General features: G+C 37.2%; 1 protein-coding gene across 2 annotated transcripts in view; it reads left to right on the forward strand.

Annotated features, from left to right (window-relative positions):
- Positions 1 to 18,131, forward strand: part of Sacm1l (SAC1 like phosphatidylinositide phosphatase) — an 83,943-nt gene that overhangs the window by 50,882 nt on the left and 14,930 nt on the right. For both annotated transcript variants that reach the window (XM_036192879.1, XM_036192880.1), the window contains 7 exons: positions 199 to 300; positions 2,495 to 2,580; positions 3,744 to 3,830; positions 4,569 to 4,637; positions 7,113 to 7,192; positions 10,791 to 10,889; positions 12,660 to 12,798. In XM_036192879.1, the coding sequence (XP_036048772.1) occupies positions 199 to 300; positions 2,495 to 2,580; positions 3,744 to 3,830; positions 4,569 to 4,637; positions 7,113 to 7,192; positions 10,791 to 10,889; positions 12,660 to 12,798 (662 nt within the window). The remainder of the gene's footprint in view (positions 1 to 198; positions 301 to 2,494; positions 2,581 to 3,743; positions 3,831 to 4,568; positions 4,638 to 7,112; positions 7,193 to 10,790; positions 10,890 to 12,659; positions 12,799 to 18,131) is intronic.

The raw sequence follows: 18,131 nt of genomic DNA on the forward strand, positions 1-18,131 counted from the left end.
GTAGGAGAATTGACTTGACAAACTTTACAGTTGGAAATGAAGATGCTAAAGATTTGGGAATAATCATGAAAAACCAGAAAGACTTGCATATTCTGTCTTTTTTTGTCTTCCTAAAGACAGTTTATTCCTATTACAGTAAATAGATTTCTATTGAATCTAGAACTATTCCTACATTAGATTTTTCTTAATATAGTTAAGTTATTACTATGCACTCGTGTTCTATTAATGGAAAGTACTTTGATTGGATTCTCATCTCCAGAAGGAGTTGTTTCAGAGCTGGTGTGAGATATTATGTAAGAGGTAAGAATCATTTCATGTCAGCATAACTTGGCCATATCTTCCATTGTTTAACACTTACCTTAAATGACTTACCTTACTTGTTATTTGATACCCTTTCTAATGATTTTTGACATCATTATTAATAGTTCTTCTGTGCTTTTCTCTAGCTACTGTAATTAATAGCCTTTAATTGTTTAAGAACAGCTACATGTTTGTTTATTGAGTGTCTGAACATATGCTAAATTCAGTGTGGTATTCAGTAATTTACACTCATGTCAGATGGTATTTCTCTTATTACTCTTGGTCTCTTTACAAGTATAAAAGTAACCATTTTACTTCACAACTTCAGTTTGTAGAATGTTTGTTTACATTTTGAGCATTCTGTAGGCTTTGCACTAAAAATACGCTAATTTGCTCCAACCAAATTATTAAGATGTGTATTATAGTTATTGTGAATATGAAGATTCTCCAAAATTTGTTTTGCTTTCAACCATAATGTATTAGAAGAAAATGCTACTAAACAAATAACTGTAATTTTGAGCCCAGAGAGTTATATAGAGAATATCTGACTAATCTTATTACAGATGCTATAGCATTGGGAAAAGGCCACTAAGAATGGCCTCAACCAAATTATTGTTAGCATCTCCTTAACTATATTTTCTTGGATTGTTAAGCATTGAATACACATTTTAAATATAAATTTTATTTTTAGAATTATAGAAATTTTCCATTTAATCTGCTTGGTTCTTACTTGCTAAATAACCAGATATTAGTTTCTTATCCTACACTGTAACTTTATATTAATAAAGATATGTTTTCCTTTTATAGACAGTGGTTATATTTTATACATGTTTTCCTACATCTTGGTTTATTAAAAAATTTTAATATATTTTGGAAGTCTTTTCATAATGATATCTCCCTCTTTCCTGGTTTCCCTTCTTCCTCATCTTTTCTCTTTTTAAAATAACTGCATCTTGTTCCTTAAGGGGAATTATGGGAGGTGTCTTAGTGTTCTGTTGCTGTGAAGAGACACCATGACCACAGCAACTCTTATAAAAAGAAAGCATTCAGTTGGGGCTTGCTTACAGTTTCAAAGGTTTAGTCCATTACATCATGATGGCACACAGAGAGACATGGTACTGGAGTAGTAGTTGAGAGTTCTACATCCCAGTCTGGGGTAGCAGGAAGAAGAGAGACACTGAGACTGGCTTGGGCTTTTGAAACCCCAAAAACCCATCCTCCCAGTGACACATTTCCTCCAACAAGGCCACACCTACTTCAACAAGGTCACACTTAATCCCTCTCAAGTAGTGCCACTCCCTAATATGAGCCCATGGGGGGGGGGGCATTCCTCATCAAACCACCACAGAAGGAAACAAATGTAGCCTGTGCTTCTGAAAGTAATTTAGCTTTGAGAAGTGATACCATTGCTAGTGTAGCACAGTAAATTTGCTTCCTTCTGATTATCTACGTGTATATATAGTTACAGACATCCTGATAACAGTAACTCAAAATGCTTTATTTTAGAAATATGTCAGAAAAAGAGTGTTTTAAATATTGGGGAGTTAAAAATCCATGTATTTCTTTCTGATAATCTTTCTGGTAATCTGGATCAGAGCTACCTTGGAAATTGCTTTTGCTTAGAAGACTTTTAGTAACAATAAATCATATAAACAAGCTGGAAGGGAAGTACTTCAGAAAGGCCTAACCAATGTAGTCTTTGGTAAGTACATTACACTGTGCTTTCAAACTAGGTTTCATGGACATGTTCATGGTCATAGATATTTAGGATCAGATACATTTTTTTTATTTGATAATTAAATATCTTCTAGGGACTCTTTACATTGCAACTCAGTACTATTGATGCAGTGAACCACATTTTCATTTAGTGTTATTACCAACTATAATCACAAAAAATGATAGTTTTAACTTCAAAATAGGATTTGTAGGCATGCTTGACTTTCTTTTCTTCAAAGGGGACCATTTTTTGAGGATCTTTATAGTATGAAAAAATCTACTAGCTTCTTGTTTATATAGATAAATCTTAATTCTTTAAGCCTACATAAGCAAGCTTCTTTTAATTTTATAATTATTATCTATTTGTTTGAACTTAATATTATGAGTACTTATCAATTAATGTGAACTGAGTTGATAATAACTTAAGTTATCTTGAGTTAATGATTTTTTTATACATGTCTTTTGTACCAAATATTAGGAATTGATTCTGAAGGCCATGCAGCTAACTTTGTAGAAACAGAACAGATCGTGCACTACAATGGGAACAGGGCTTCATTTGTACAGGCAAGTGCATGTGTCTGGTGGTCATCATTTGGCCTTTTCTACTTGATCTTCCATTTTCTGTCATGTTGAAATTTTCCTCTCCCTCTTTCCTTTTTTCTTTGACTTTCCTTTCCTTTTTCCCCCTTTTCTCCCTTTTCCCTCCCTCCCTCCCTCCCTTCCTTCCTTCCTTCCTTCCTTCCTTCCTTCCTTCCTTCCTCTTCTCTTCCTCTTCCTTCTCTTCAGGTTTTTTGAAACAGGGTTTCATGTATCACTGGCTGATCTTAAACTTACTATATAATTGGTTATATGACTTTGAACTCCAGATCCTCCTGTCTTTATATCCCCAATGCTAGGATTACATGTGTTTACTGCCAGACCAATCTTTCCTTCTTTTTTAAATACTATCTTTGTGTACAGTGTGGAGAATTTTCAGCTGATAAAGGATTATTAATCTGGTGCTGTCTTATGAATACTTCCTGCCTTTAAATCCCCCCAAAAAGAAGAGGGAGGCAAGTGTGAGGTTTATGGAAGTTTAGCAGTTCACCACTGTAAACCTTAGATCCTACCTAAGGCGATGATGATAGCACAAGTTGATAGCATTTACTTGGCTTTTCCTGCCTTACTCAGTCCTGCTCACCTATTGCCTCTGGTGGAGTTGTGCAGTATTTCCTACCCCAGAGTATCAGTAGCTAAACAAATTCAGATGTTCATAAATACATTCCTTTGAGAATGAGTAAAGCAATTTTCTATTTTTTTCATATTGCATACTATATAATATATATATTTAGAACTCACAGAACTTACTGTTATACAGATGCCATGTGTGTTAACACTGGGAAGGGAAAGTGCTTTTTAAGCATATTTCCATAAACCAAGAACTTTATTTATTGAGATGGGGTCTCTATGTAGTCCTGGCTGTCCTGAAGTTCATTATGTAGACCACGCTAGCCTTAAACTTGGATCTGCCTACTTTTGCCTCCCAGTGCTGGGATTAAAGGTATATGCTACCACACCTGGCAAAATCGGTAATTTAAGAGGGTGCATATAGACTTTTGTAGCTGGTAGATTATTTTTGTTTGTTTTGTTTTTCTTTGCAAAGCTGTTAATATCTGTACTATTTACAATAATTAGGTTGAGGAAACTAGTTTGTATATGTTTCTTTTCATATTTCTCTTTTCTTTTAGACTCGAGGATCAATACCTGTTTTCTGGTCACAAAGACCAAATCTAAAGTACAAACCACAACCACAGATCAACAAAGTAGCAAATCATGTATGTATCTTCCTGAATTTTTCACTGGTTAAAATAGAACCTATTTTGTGTGAAGGGTAGAGGTGATATGAGAGCCCAGCTTGCCTGGGGAGGGCCCTGGTCACACAGAACCCAAGATGCTTTTAGATTTGTATATAGAATATATATTTGTTCCCCACAAGTCAGAATTCAGTTTCTTCAAGCCCCTTCTCCTGGGCTGTAAGAACAAATTGCCTCCAATTACATGTTACAAGTATTAGAATGAAGACTTACTGAGTGTAATGGCAGATGAGCACTTGGGAGATCTCAATGAGGTTTATAGAATGTAGTGTATCTCTCAAATTTGCATTCAGGTTTCAAATAGTGATACTGTAGCGCAGTATAAAATGGCTGTAACAACCATTTACCTCAGGGTGTTTCCAATATCCAGAAAGCATAGTCCTCATCCTGGCATTTTGTTAAGCATAAAAATGGGAGAGTTCGGGCTTGGAGAGATGACTTGGCAATTAAGAGCACTGGCTGCTCTTCCAGAGGCCCCGAGTTCAATTCCTGGCAACACATGATGGCTCACAACCATCCCTAGTGGGATCTGATGCCCTCTTCTGGCATGCAGTTGTCTATGTAGATAGAGCACTCATACATAAAATAAATAATCTTAAAAAAAAAAAAAATGGGATAGTTAAGGAGGTACTTTAAGAACTATGGTAAGTAATCATATAATGTAGTTGAATAAACTATATACCTCTGTCTCTCTTCTAGATGGATGGTTTCCAAAGGCATTTTGATTCACAAGTAATTATTTATGGAAAGCAAGTCATAATTAATCTGGTAGGTTTGAATGTTATTTGGGAGGAATAACAAAGCAAAAGCATTTTAATTAACAGGAAAATTGATTTTTAAATTAATGTTTCTACAACTTTTCAGCAGACCACACAGAAACTGTGATCCTAGTAAATGGTCTTTCTTTTACCACCTTCGCCTTGCTCCTAGTGATTCTGTTTTACTCTCTGATTCTTCTAAATTTGTCTGTTTTTATGTTCCTCATATATGAAGATGCATACATTATTGTCCTCTGTGTTTTACTTGTTTCATTGAGTATAATGTTTTAAAGAGTCATCTATGTCTATCAGAATTGCATTACTTTTAAAGACTGAATAATATCTTATTGGAGGAATATAAGACATTTTGTTTATTCATGAATTGGTAGACATTTGGATTATTTCTACCTTTTGGTTATTATGAATGAATTAAAGAGCATACCTACCCTCTTAGTTTTTGAAGGAGTTTAAAGAAAGGTGGTACTAATTTTTATTAAATCCTTAACCTTTTGGTTAAATTGATTAGTGAAGATCTGGTCTGGGGCTTTTTTTTAAATACCAGTTCAGTCTCTTTCCTACTTACTGATCTGTTTAGATTTTCTTTTTGTGGAGGGGGAAGATGGTGAGGTTGAGGCAAGGTTTTAACTGTTAGCCCAGGCTACCCTTGAACTATTATCTTTTTTTCTGTCCTAACTTCCCAAGTGCTAGTATTACATGTGTGAGCCACAACATCCAACTTTCTGTTCTAGTTTTCTGTTTCTTCAGATTCAGTTTTAGTAGATTATATTTTTTTTAGAAATTTGTTCAACTCTAAGTTGCACTTTTTTTGGTATGAGTATCCATCATATTCTGTTATAATTTTTATTTTTCTAAAAATTATTAACAGTGTCCTCATTACCATTATTGGTTTTAGTAATTTGAGTCGTCTTTTTTTCTTGTTCATTGTAAGCAAGCTTGTCAATGTTTTCAGGAACCAGTGTTTGGTTGTCTCCCCCGTTAGTTTCATTTCTGTGTTAATCATGTCATTCCTCCTCTTCTGCCAGCTTTGGGTTTACTTTGTTTTTCTAGCTCTCTAATGTGTAAAGTTAGATTATTGAAGCTTTTCCTTCTTTCCTTCCTTTATTTTTAAATATTTCTTTATTTTCATGTGTATAAGTATGTCATCTGTATTTCTTTATGTGTTCAGAGTCTGTGTATGGTGTCCACAGGAGCTGGAAGCTATCATCAGATCCCCTGCGACTGTTGTTACAGTTGGTTGTGAGCCACTATGTGGTTGCTGGGAATTGAATCTATGTCCTCCTTGAACTCATAGAGCTCTGCCTGCCTCTGCCTCATGAATGCTAGAATTAAAAGCATGTTGCTACCACCACTAGCTAGTTTTGTTTGTTTTAATACATGCATTTGCAGTAATGAAATTCCCTCTTATCACTGATTGTTTTATCTCTTAAATTCTGGTATACTGGATAAACCATTTTTCCTCTTTCTATGTATGACTGATTTTCTTTAAAAATTATGTCTTTTATTATTATAATGTTGCAACACTGGAGTCAGTTTCCTTCCCAGAGCTAGTTGTACTTTTTTTTTTGTTGTTTTGGTTTTTTTTATTGTTAAAAATTATAGTGATGCACTTGTTACACTTTTCCAGACTCTTTTGCAAAGATTTTCCTCACTGTGCATGCTTACTGAAGACTCTCTTTTAATATGTTCATCAAATGTTTTGGCAGAATTTATTGAATTCTAGGAATTGAAAAAAGACAAAATAACAAAATAAAACAAAAGAACAACCCATCCTCTATTCTTTACAAACTGGTTCTGTACTGGGCATAGTTTACCAGTTAGCCAGCCAGGCATATTTGAAGGCTAAAGAGCAACAGGTGGTGATGTTGGTAGTAGTCAGATTTTTCTAGATATGTTTCTTGCTTGAGTCTGGAAGTAGCTTTCTGAAGTCTTTTATATATACTGCTGCTTTTGAATGTCCCTACTTTCTAAAGAGCATCACTTGATTTGTTCAGGCTTTAGGTGGTCTATTTTATGTCTCTATCCTGAAAGAAGCTCTTGCCCTAGATATCCATAGTTCATTTGTAGCTTTTACAATGAGACCAATGTTTTTTGACCTTCGTGCAGTTACAACACACAGAGATAGTTTAGTTCTTCAGGTGTGTATAGTTACATGTACATCAGGTCTTATCTGCTTCTACTGGTTTGATGAAGGGAGCTAAAAACAAGGCTCCTATTTACAACAAAATTCATCACCCTTATGGTGGAAGAGGAAGGAAAATATACTGCAGAGGTTTCTTGCAACTTAGAAGGTGGCTTTTTCTTGATGGATATTTTGTAGGTTGCTGTAAACTTTGATTACTTTTCCATAGATCCTACAGAGTTGGTTCAGATGACTTCCTTTTAAAGCTTAGCATTTCCTTGTTAATTTCCTGGTATCACTATCTATCTAAATAGAAAGTCATACTGTTTTAATTTTTTTTTACAGGTGAACCACAAGGGATCAGAGAAACCACTTGAGCAAACATTTGCGAAAATGGTGTCATCCTTGGGTAGTGGGATGATCAGGTATCTTACTAGGTGTCTGTTGTAGAGCCTTTCAAGTCACGTGTGCACTTATGTATATTAATACAAAGAGTATGCTATTATATTTCAACTTGCATTTTAAAACAGTATGTGCATGTGGAGTGCCCATGGAGGCTGGATGTAAACAGCCCAATATGGATGCAGGTTACTGAACATGAGTCATCCTCTGGAAGAGCAGCAAGTACTTTTAATTGCTCAGCCATCTCTCTAACCTCCAGCTTGTATATTTTCAGTACCAGATGAAAGCATAATATTCCTTTTGGTTGGTTTGAAATGTTCTCTGATGTAATTTATATTACAGAGTAACTTTATGGTCAAGTTTTGAATTTAATCTCTAGTTAAAATCTTTTCATCAAGGTTTTGCAAAACAGTGGCCTATTAGGCCACAAATACAGGTGTTTTGTGGTTTTTTTTTTTTTTTTTAAGGTTTTAAAACTTTTATGTGTATGCATGTTTTGCCACATGCAGTGCCTACTGAGGCCAGAAGCAAACTGGAGTTACAGATGGTTGTGAGCTGCCATATGAGTATTGGGAATCAAACCTGGGTCTTCTAGAAAAGCAGCCAATACTTTTAACTGCTGAGCCAACTTTGCAGCTCTTGAATTTCAGTACTTTAAGATTGCTTGATGTGGTTTTTACCACTGCATGAGCTGGACCAGTTTAACACTGTATAGTGACCTCATCTGGAACAGTATCTTTGCCTGTCCAATTAATCATAGGTGGTGGTTTTAGATACTCTGTGATGGTCTGCTTAAAGCTGAGCTATGGCTGATAATTCTGGTCAGAGCACTCAAAATAACTTACAGTGCTGCTTTTTAAAAAAGATTTATTTATTTATTATGTATACAGTGTGTAGCATGAGTCTTAAAAGGTCTTATTATAAAGACAAACCTGAGCCAGGTATTGGGAAAATCAGAGAAACAGAACAAGCCACAGCTACCTCACCTCACCAGTTCCTCAGCTGATCCTGTTTCCTCAGACTGGAAGCCTCTGTGTCCTCATCCGAATGGGTCTCAGCTGAACTGCTGCTCAAAAGCCTAATAGCTTAACCCACCTACTTCCTGGTTTTCACGCCTTATATACCTTTCTGCTTTCTGCCCTAACTTCCTGGGATTAAAGGCGTGAGTCATGCCTGGCTGTTTCCAGTATGGCCTTAAACTCACAGAGATCTGGATGGATCTCTGCCTCCCAAGTGATAGGATTAAAGGCGTGTGTGCCACCATTTTCTAGCCTCTGTATCTAGTGGCTGTTCTGTTCTCTGACCCATATAAGTTTATTAGGGTGCACAATATTTTGGGGAACACAGTACCACCCCAACAGTATTGTGTCTGCATGTATACCTGTGTGCGGGAAGAGGGCACCAGATCATTGTAGATGGTTGTGAGCCACCTGGTGGTTGCTGGGAATTGAATTTGGAACCTCTGAGCAGCCAGTGCTCTTAACTTTTGAGCCATCTCCCCAGCCCGGTGCTACTTTTTTGAAGTTGCCTTTTAAAATGCCATTCTTGTTTCCTGTCATCAGCCCACGTGTATTTTAGTGCTAATTTCTGAGGGTTACCATTCTCACTTGAGATAACTATTGAAGTGGTAGATCTCTTACATGCTAGAAGCCACAATGTGTGGATATAGCAAGGGAGTCACACAGTAGTGGATACTTTATCTGCATTTTCACTCTTCAGATGGGAGCACAGTGTCCTTCTAGTCATCCTACTTGTAATTCCTGAGCAGGAAGTAGAGTTAGTTATATGCCATACTTGATGTAGCCAGTCTTCACTGACTGTCAGAGCTCGACTAATGAGTTTTCCCCCTTCTCAAGGGAAAGATGACAAATGGTAGGACACCTTAACATTTAGAGATTATCTAACTTTGAGTTGGATGTAGCACTAATCTAAAAGGTCTTATTAATAAAAAAAAAAAAAAGAAAACCGGAGCCAGATATTGGGGTGAAAGCTGAAAGATCAGAGAAACAGAACAAACCAGCCACATTCTTACCTCTACAAATCCTCAACCTCCAGACAGTGGGTTCCTGTTTCCTCATGCCTTACATACCTTTCTCTGCCCTTTCATCTTACTTCCTGGGATTAAAGGTATGTATGCTTCCCAAGCAAAGGCATAAGATCTCAAGTGTTGGGATTAAAGGTATGTGCCACCATGCCTGACTCTGTTCCCAGTGTGGCCTTGAACTCATAGAGATCCAGACAGCTCGCTCTCTCTCCCGAGTGATAGGATTAAGGGCATGTGCCATCACTGTCTAATCTAGTAGCTGGCTCTGTCCTCCGACCCCTATGTAAGTTTTATTGGGGTACATAATGCATCACCACAGTTGTACTTTTTTATTATTATTTTTTTTATTATGTGTTTTAAATTTTATACATCAGCCATGGGTTCCCCTGTCCTCCCACAGTTGTACTTCTTAAACATTAGATAATTGTAAAGGGTTCATTATAGATTGACAGAATTTTCTCTGCATATATATTTATAATGTATAGATGTTGGTAAAGGAAAGTGATGCGGGGGCAGGAGTGGGTGGGTAGGCTGGGCAGTAGTTAACACTATAGAGACTGTCTTGTGGCCCTGTACTTTTTACAATCTTTAGTACACAACAGACACCCAGCTTAATCCACCATAGACTGTGCTGAGTTTCAATACTTTGAGCATATTGATCTGGAAAATGGTAAAAAGAAACCATATTCTTTGCACACAGGGATAGGAAAAAAACATATACTAGGTATTCAGTTGGATTGTACCTCTTGAAGTGTATATGTCAATACTGTAAGTCTGATCTGCTTCACTAGTATTTTCTGTGCTTATCTGCTTTTATCTGCAGACCACTAGAATAACGTGAAAATAAAATTTATAGTTTTAATTAATTTGCCCTCCACTATAGATATGAACATGGGAGGCGTGTGTGTGTGTGAATAATAGTAGTAGTTGTGTGTGTGTAGTAGTTGTGTGTGTGTAGTAGTTGTGTGTTTGAGTAGTAGTCGTTGTCGTATGTGTGTGTAGTAGTAGTAATAGGAAGGTGGATGTGAATAGTAGTTGTGTGTGTAGTAGTAGGTATGTGTAGTAGTAGTTGTATATGTGAGTAGTAGTCATAGTAAGGAGGTGTGTGTGTAGTAGTAGTTGTGTGTGTGTAACAGTAGTAAGGTATGTCTGTGTGTGAGTAGCACTAGTTGTGTATGTATAGTAGTGGTTGGTGTATGTGTAGTAGGAGTATGTATGTATTGTAGTAGTAGTGTGAGTAGTAGTCGTGTGTATGAGTAGTAGTAGTGGTTATGTGTGTATAGTAGTAGTTGGTTTGTGTGTGGTAGTAGTAGCAGTAGTAGGGAGGTGTGTGTTTGGGAGTAATAGTTCTTGTGTCTCTGTGTGTGGTAGTAGTAATAATAGTAAGTTATAGGGAGGTGTATGTGTAGTAGTAGTAGTAATTGTTGTTTTAATAAGCCTAGAATAAAGGAGACTCTATATATTCCTAAGTATAATGCATGTTCACATTAGCGAAAAACCATCTTAATAGGGATTAATTAATAGTAGGAAATTGAATGGTCTCCTCAGTTTCTGAGTATGTGGGGTTTTTTTGGTAGGTATTTTGCCTTTGATTTCCATAAGGAGTGTAAAAATATGAGATGGGACCGACTAAGTATTTTATTGGATCAAGTAGCAGAAATACAGGATGAATTAAGGTAAGCCATATTACTTCTTTAGAGAGGTAAGGGGGAGAGATAGCTGTATATGCCAATCTTATTAATTATATATTATTTAGCAGATTTGTAAAGCTGTTTCACTGGGTTATCAGTGCTTATATATGCTGTTTTATTTTAATTTTTTTGTATTGGAAGAGTATTGTTTGAAGAATAACTGAATTTTTACAAATGGGCTAATGTCAGGAATATTCATAGTATTTTCCAACTTTTACATAATTGCAGTTGGTTTATTACTGTTTTGGTTTCAGTGGTCTGTCATTTTATCACAGCATTCTGTTAGGAGCCTTTGTAATGATAATTTTCAGTGTTTTCTCTGCAGCCTGTTAGGTCACAACATATCTTTAATTAGACGCTTCCTATCACATGGAGTGTCTGGGTCCTCTCCTTACTTCTGACACAGTGTGCTACAAGTGGTTCTCTTTAGATGAATATTGTGTATCTTTTTATGTGTGTTAAAATTTTGCTTGTACAAGATTCTTCAATATAAGATTAGTGGAGCAAAAGATTTGAACATCTTTATGGTGCTTTTTGAAATGTTTGCTAAATGTTTTAGTGTGCTGGTTCACGGGTTTACTGTTCTGTGTACACATGTCAGTCTTGTTTTAAAGCCAAAGTAATCTATACACCATTCTATTGTTTTACCTCTGTGATAGTTCTAACCTGGTACTCCACATGTACTTTTTTGTTTAATTTTTAAATTTTTGACAGTTTTTTTTTTACTTGTATACAGTATGCCAAATGTTCTTTTAAATTTCAATTATGTCTCTGATGAGCATTTGTTCAGTTTTTAAAAATATATTAGTATACATAGCTATGAACTACAGTTACTTTATTTTCCTGTGACATTCTGTCATGAACACAGATAGTAAAAAGGGTTGTACTGTGGCTGGCTGTTGGAGAAGAGATTGGCTAGGTTTGGCATTGTTGGTGGAGGGGGTGGTGCCTTGGGTTCACCATTAATTGCTGTCATGCAAGAATATTGGGGGGGGCAGGTGTAGTAGCACACAGCTTTAATCCCAGCACTTGGAGGCAGAGGCAGGCAGCTCTTTGTAAGCTCAAGGCCAGCCTGGTCTACAAAGCTAGTTTCAGGATAGCTAGGACTATTACGGAGAACCTTGTCTCGAAAAACCAAAAGTAAATAATTGAGTGAATGAATGAATAAATAAATAAATACACTCAGAAGTTTGCCATCATGCTTGGCTACTGTATATACATATTTGAGTGATCAAAGGGAAAGGAAAATTGAATTTTCAAAAATGTACTCTTCCTATTTCGTTCTATTTGAATGGTTATTCATTTTAAAAGAGAAAAAAAAAATTTAAATGCATTTCCAACCTGTGCTTCAGAGATTGTGATTGCATTGATTCTCAAGGCTAAGAATTTTTATTTGTAAATCAGGAGATTCTGATAGGGATTTTGGAGAAACCATTAACCCCTGATGTGTTGGGACATGGCTGAAGTAATCATGTTAAAGCAACCTTAAGAAACATGGTTTCCACAGCAATAGTTTCCTTCACTGTTCTCCCTATGTGAGGTGAAAGCTGTGTTTTGGAAAAAAAACTGTGTTGCCTCAGCCATTCATATTCTCATTTGGTCTAGAAAAATGAAATATGCCTAATGTGCACTCCCTCTGGCCTTGTAATTTATGGTTTTAACTAAGATCACCCATAAAACCTGTCTTCTGAGACTTGTGTCGCTGGTATGTTTAATGTACTTTAGTATAAGAGTGCTCACATAAATGTGTTTCAGTTATTTTTTAGTAGACTCTGCTGGCAAGGTGGTAACAAACCAAGAAGGAGTTTTCCGCAGCAACTGCATGGATTGTCTCGATAGAACAAATGTGATCCAGAGTTTATTAGCTCGACGTTCCCTTCAGGCCCAGCTGCAGGTGAATATTACTTTCTTGAATCTTTTATTGACAAAAAAAAAAATCTATGTGTTTTAAAAAAGAAGAAAAGAACCTTTGAAAACCAGAAACAAAAAGTACTCACATTGTCTGAACCCTTACTTAATGTTTTTATTTTTGTATCTTGCCATCACTGGTATATACAAGTTTTCCATAACTACCATCAGAGCACGTGTATGGTCCCTAGTTTGCCATTTTCCTTTAGTATTTATGTAATCATAGTTTTAATAGTATATATTGAACTATAATTTATTAAGCCATTTACATTACTGTATTTTGGGGCATTTATGTAATACTATACAAAATGTATCTGTTTTTAATATCATTAACTTGAATTATTTCCTTTGGGTTTTAGTTTCCTTTCCAAATGCTTTTTTCTTTCTAACCCTAACCCCAACCCCTATCCCCTAATTCTAATCCAAATGCTTTGACTAATTAAGCTGACAAAATCAATTTAGGGAGCAAAGATTTATTCTAGCTCACAATTCTGGGTTGTAGTCCATCACTCTGAAGTACCATGTGAGAGCATTCCTGGGGAGACATGAACAAATGCGTATTTATTCCAGATAGGGAATCTACAACAATATCCTTACCAAAGTAAGGATAACCATTGAAGTCCAATTTAGTCAATCAGTGAGTTCATTGGGGTTACTTAGAGAAGCAAAAATAACTCAAACGCATATTACCTACAGCCTACACTAACAGGTGATGGCTCGTGAAACTGGAAATCTGGAGGATACTGTATGACTTGCAGGCAGCTTGAAAGATTGGAAGAGTCACTTTGTGGTTTTGAAGGTATCTCAGCAGTCCTTAGTATTTTCATAAGTTGGGGAGGGAGGGACCTAGTTTTATCTGGTCAGTTTCAGGGACGTGCTAAGCTTCTGAGTTCTTTACTTTGTAGTCATGAGTTTTCCTACAAGATGGGATGTTTTATCTTGGAAGAAATTGTTAAACAACATGGAGATGTAAAAGAATCAAGATTCTGAAGCAGCCAGTTACATCTACAGTCAAGTGCAGAGAGAGTGAATATATGCATTTTTGCTAGTGCTCAGCTTACTTTTCCCTCTTTTCATAGTTCATGACATGTCTAGTTAGGGTTTCTATTGCTATGAAAGACACCATGACCATGGCAATTCTTATAAAGGAAAACATTTCCTTGAGGTGGAGGCTTACAGTTTTGAAGGTTTAGTCCATTATCATCATGGCAGGGAGCATGGTGGCACATGGTGCTGAAGAAGGAGCTGAGGATTCTACATCTTGAACCATGGGCAACAGGAAGTGTACTGAGATACTGGGTGTGGCCTGAGCATATATGAGACCTCAAAGCCCATCTTCACAGTGACACTTCCTCCAGCAAGGCCATACCTATTCCAACAAAACCACACCTCCCAATAATGCCATTCTCTATGAGCTTATGGGGGCCAATACATTGAAATTTCCACAGGACACAAAAGAGTGATATTGCTCACCGTCAAGCTGGGTTGCCCATATCAGTAGTGAAATCAAGACAATCGATTAGCCCACAGGTCATCTTAATCTAGACAACCCCTCATTGAGACTCTTCCCAAGTGACTCTAGGTTGTGTCAAGTTGATTATTAAACTAACTTTAGGTGTGCTAATTTCTAGAAGTGGAATTACAAAATTAAGGGGAATAAATATATTACTTTCTTTTTAAATTCCATCATTTTTTTACTTTTTTATATAAGATCTTTATTGACAGATAATTCACATAGTATACAATTTTCCTGTTTGCACAATTTGATAGACTTTAGTCCAGCATCCTCATAGGCCCATGACACCATTACCACTTCCTGTTTTAAAACATTGCTGTCTTCAATTTCTTTCTTTCCTCTTTTTTTTTTTTTTGAATGAGAATGCTATTTATTGAAGGAGGGAGGAGGTCTTAAATACAGGCTTACAGCACAATGGGAGAACCCCTGAGGGCAGAAGTTCACTTCCGATGTTTTACAATCTTGCATCTAAGCTGTTAATGCCCAGTATGCAGGATACACAGACAAGGAACTTCCCTCAAGCATTCAGGAGGATGGAATCTCACAGGGAATTAGCATAGGGAGGATATCAAGGTCAAGGTCAGCAAGCAAGGCAACAGTTACCCAAAACGGGGGCCGGGAACATACAGCCCCCCCCCTTTTACTAAAAAATGAGCTTCTGACTTAGGTTGCATGGACGTCAGCAGGTCACCTTACCCATCATGGAGACACCTGTCCAGGCCACACAGGAGCTCTGTCTTAGGTTGGTGAGTGCCACCCAGCTATTACCCGTCTCTGAATACTCATTATCGTACAGGCTCAATCGGGTGAGAGCTGCAGAGTTAACTATTGCCAAAGATCTCTAAGTGGCGCTGGGCTTGCAATCTGTGTGTTCTATACAGAAAAGACTAACAGAAGTCTTAACCCACCCATAGCCAGTAGGTTAAAGGCAGCTGAGCCATTCCCTTCCTTAACGAGCCTTACTGCAAATTGGAGTCCTTGTAAGATGGTATCCCGGGAGCAAATGGAACTTGAGTTTGTAAATTTATAACTTTCAAGCCAATTGAAATGTATATAACTATTGATTTAAATTTGTTATGCCCAATAGAATGAAAGATTAACTAACAGTGGTAGCTACTTTAGCTGCCAGGGTCTGCACTGTGCTAGCTGTAGTAACCAATTATGAAATGGCAATCCCAGAAACAGTAGTAGTGGTGGTCATCACTGCTATAACAGCAACACCGGCAGCAGCGATGTCAAATTCTCTTTTGGAGCGTGTGGGCATCCACTGGCATGGACACAACTCCAGGAACACGAACCACCAAGGCCCATTTTTCTTGATCCCAGCACTACTTAAGCTGGCAGCTCTGCAAAAGAACAACTAAGAACCATAAAGAAAAAACAGGCAGCTCACTAGGAGCAGAACTAATGGTCTCATAATTCAGGCTCACAAATTTTAAGGTATCTTCAAAGGGGGCTAAATGAGTTTCAGGAGGCCAAAAATGTTGCATAGAGCCACTCCTAAGAAGTAGGTACTGCTTCAGCTTGAATAGGATTGTGAGAATGAAAATGCTTAGCCGGCATGCTACTGTTAATAAATGGAGGTCAGTGATCTTCAGTGTTGTCCTTAATCTCCAAAGTATCTGGGTGACATGTTCTCAAACATACTTGAAAAAGCAGTTACCATACATTACCTTCTGGAGAATCCAACCGCTTGGCTGCAGTTCCTAGGCTTACATTAATGCTTGCCAAAGCTGGCCATATTGGGCTTTCAATCCCCATTGGCATCGGAAGGGGAGAGTTTTTCACAAAGGCACAATAGATCTCTGCCATGTTGGGCTTCAGCTGCAGCCACAGGGTGCACACAGTGCTCAGAAACCCAATGAGGAATCTTATTGTCCTGAGGAAAGACATAAGCAGAACTCCGGGCCCACACCAATACCAGATCAGGTCCCCTCCAAGTGTCAGTTGAAAGATCCTTCCATCATTCCAGAGGGTGATTTGCAACAGGAGTCCTCCAGTCCTTATCTGTGGTGGATACTCCAGCAGAATCCACTGATAAAAAATTTTAAAATATATAAAACAAGGGAAGAATAGAATGTGGAGAGCAATGATGAGCCCCTAGTTTCCCCTTTTTGCTTTAGCAAAATATGTTTGTTTGGTTTTTTTTTAATAGTTCATATTTTTCTTTTATTTATTATTTTTTAGATTAATTAATTAATTTTTCTATTATCAGCTTGATACAGTATAAATTCTTATCTTAATAGTGTAATGTTTCATTGAGGGTTGCTCAGTAATTGAGTAAAACCAAATCTTACTATAAGCTACAGTCATCCTAGGGTCCCCCGTGCCATATATATAGCCTCCATGGTTCTGTGGGTTGCAGTCTGATTATTCTTCGATATCTAGAATCCACTTATGAGTGAGTATATACCATGTTTGTCCTTCTGGATTTGGGTTACCTCACTCAGGATGATTTTTTTTCTAATTACATCCATTTCCTGTAAATTTCATGCTGTCATTGCTTTTCTCTGCTGAGTAGTACTCCATTGTGTATATGTACCACATTCTTCAGTTGATGGGCATCTAGGTTGTTTCCAGGTTCTGGCTATTACAAATAATGCTGCTGTGAACATAGTTGAGCATGTATCTTTGTGGTATGATTGAGCATTCCTTGGGTATACGCCCAAGAGTGGTATGGCTGGGTCTTGAGGTAATTCGATTCCCCATTTTCTAAGAAACTGCCATACTGACTTCCACAGTGTTTGTACAAGTTTGCATTCCCACCAACAGTGGAGGAGTATTCCCTTTGCTCCACATCCTCTCCAACATCGACTGTCATTAGTGTTTTTGATCATAGACATTCTGACAGGTGTAAGATGGTATTTTAGAGTTGTTTTGATTTGCATTTCTCTGATGATTAAGGATGTTGAGCATTTCTTTAAATGTCTTTCAGCCATTTGTGATTCTTGTTTTGCGAATTCTCTGTTTAGCTCTTTAGTCCATTTTTTAATTGGATTGTTCGGTATTTTGATGTCTAATTTCTTGAGTTCTTTATATACTGTGGAGATCAATCCTCTGTCAGATGTAGGGTTGGTGAAGATCTTTTCCCATTCTGTAGGCTGTCTTTTTGTCTTATTGACCATACGTTTTGCCCTGCAAAAGCTTCTCAGTTTCAAGAGGTCCCATTTATTTATTAATTGTTGTGCTCAGTGTTTATGCTGTTGGTGTTATATTTAGGAAGTGATCTCCGGTGCCAATGTGTTCAAGAGTACTTCCTACTTTCTCTTCTATTAAGTTTAGTGTAACTGGATTTATGTTGAGGTCTTTGATCCATTTGGACTTGAGTTTTGTGCATGGTGACAAATATAGATCTATTTGTAATCTTTTACATATTGACATCCAGTTATGCCAGCACCATTTGTTAAAGATAATTTCTTTTTTCCATTGTATAGTTTTGGCTTCTTCATCAAAAATCAGGTGTTCAGCCGGGCCGTGGTGGTGCACGCCTTTAATCCCAGCACTCGGAGGCAGAGGCAGGCAGATTTTTGTGAGTTCGAGGCCAGCCTGGTCTACAGAGCAAGATCCAGGAAAGGCACAAAGCTACACAGAGAAACCCTGTCTCAAAAAAACCAAAAAAAAAAAAAAAAAAGAAGAAAAAAAAATCAGGTGTTCATATGTGTGTGGATTAATGTTACAATCTTCAATTCGGTTCCATTGGTCCGTATGTCGGTTTTTATACCAGTACCAGGCTATTTTTATTACTATAGATCTATAATAGAGCTTGAGGTCAGGGATGGTGATGCCTCCAGAGGTTGCTTTAT

The sequence above is a fragment of the Onychomys torridus genome, chromosome 7, assembly GCF_903995425.1.
Source record: "Onychomys torridus chromosome 7, mOncTor1.1, whole genome shotgun sequence".
Taxonomy (NCBI): Eukaryota; Metazoa; Chordata; class Mammalia; order Rodentia; family Cricetidae; genus Onychomys; species Onychomys torridus.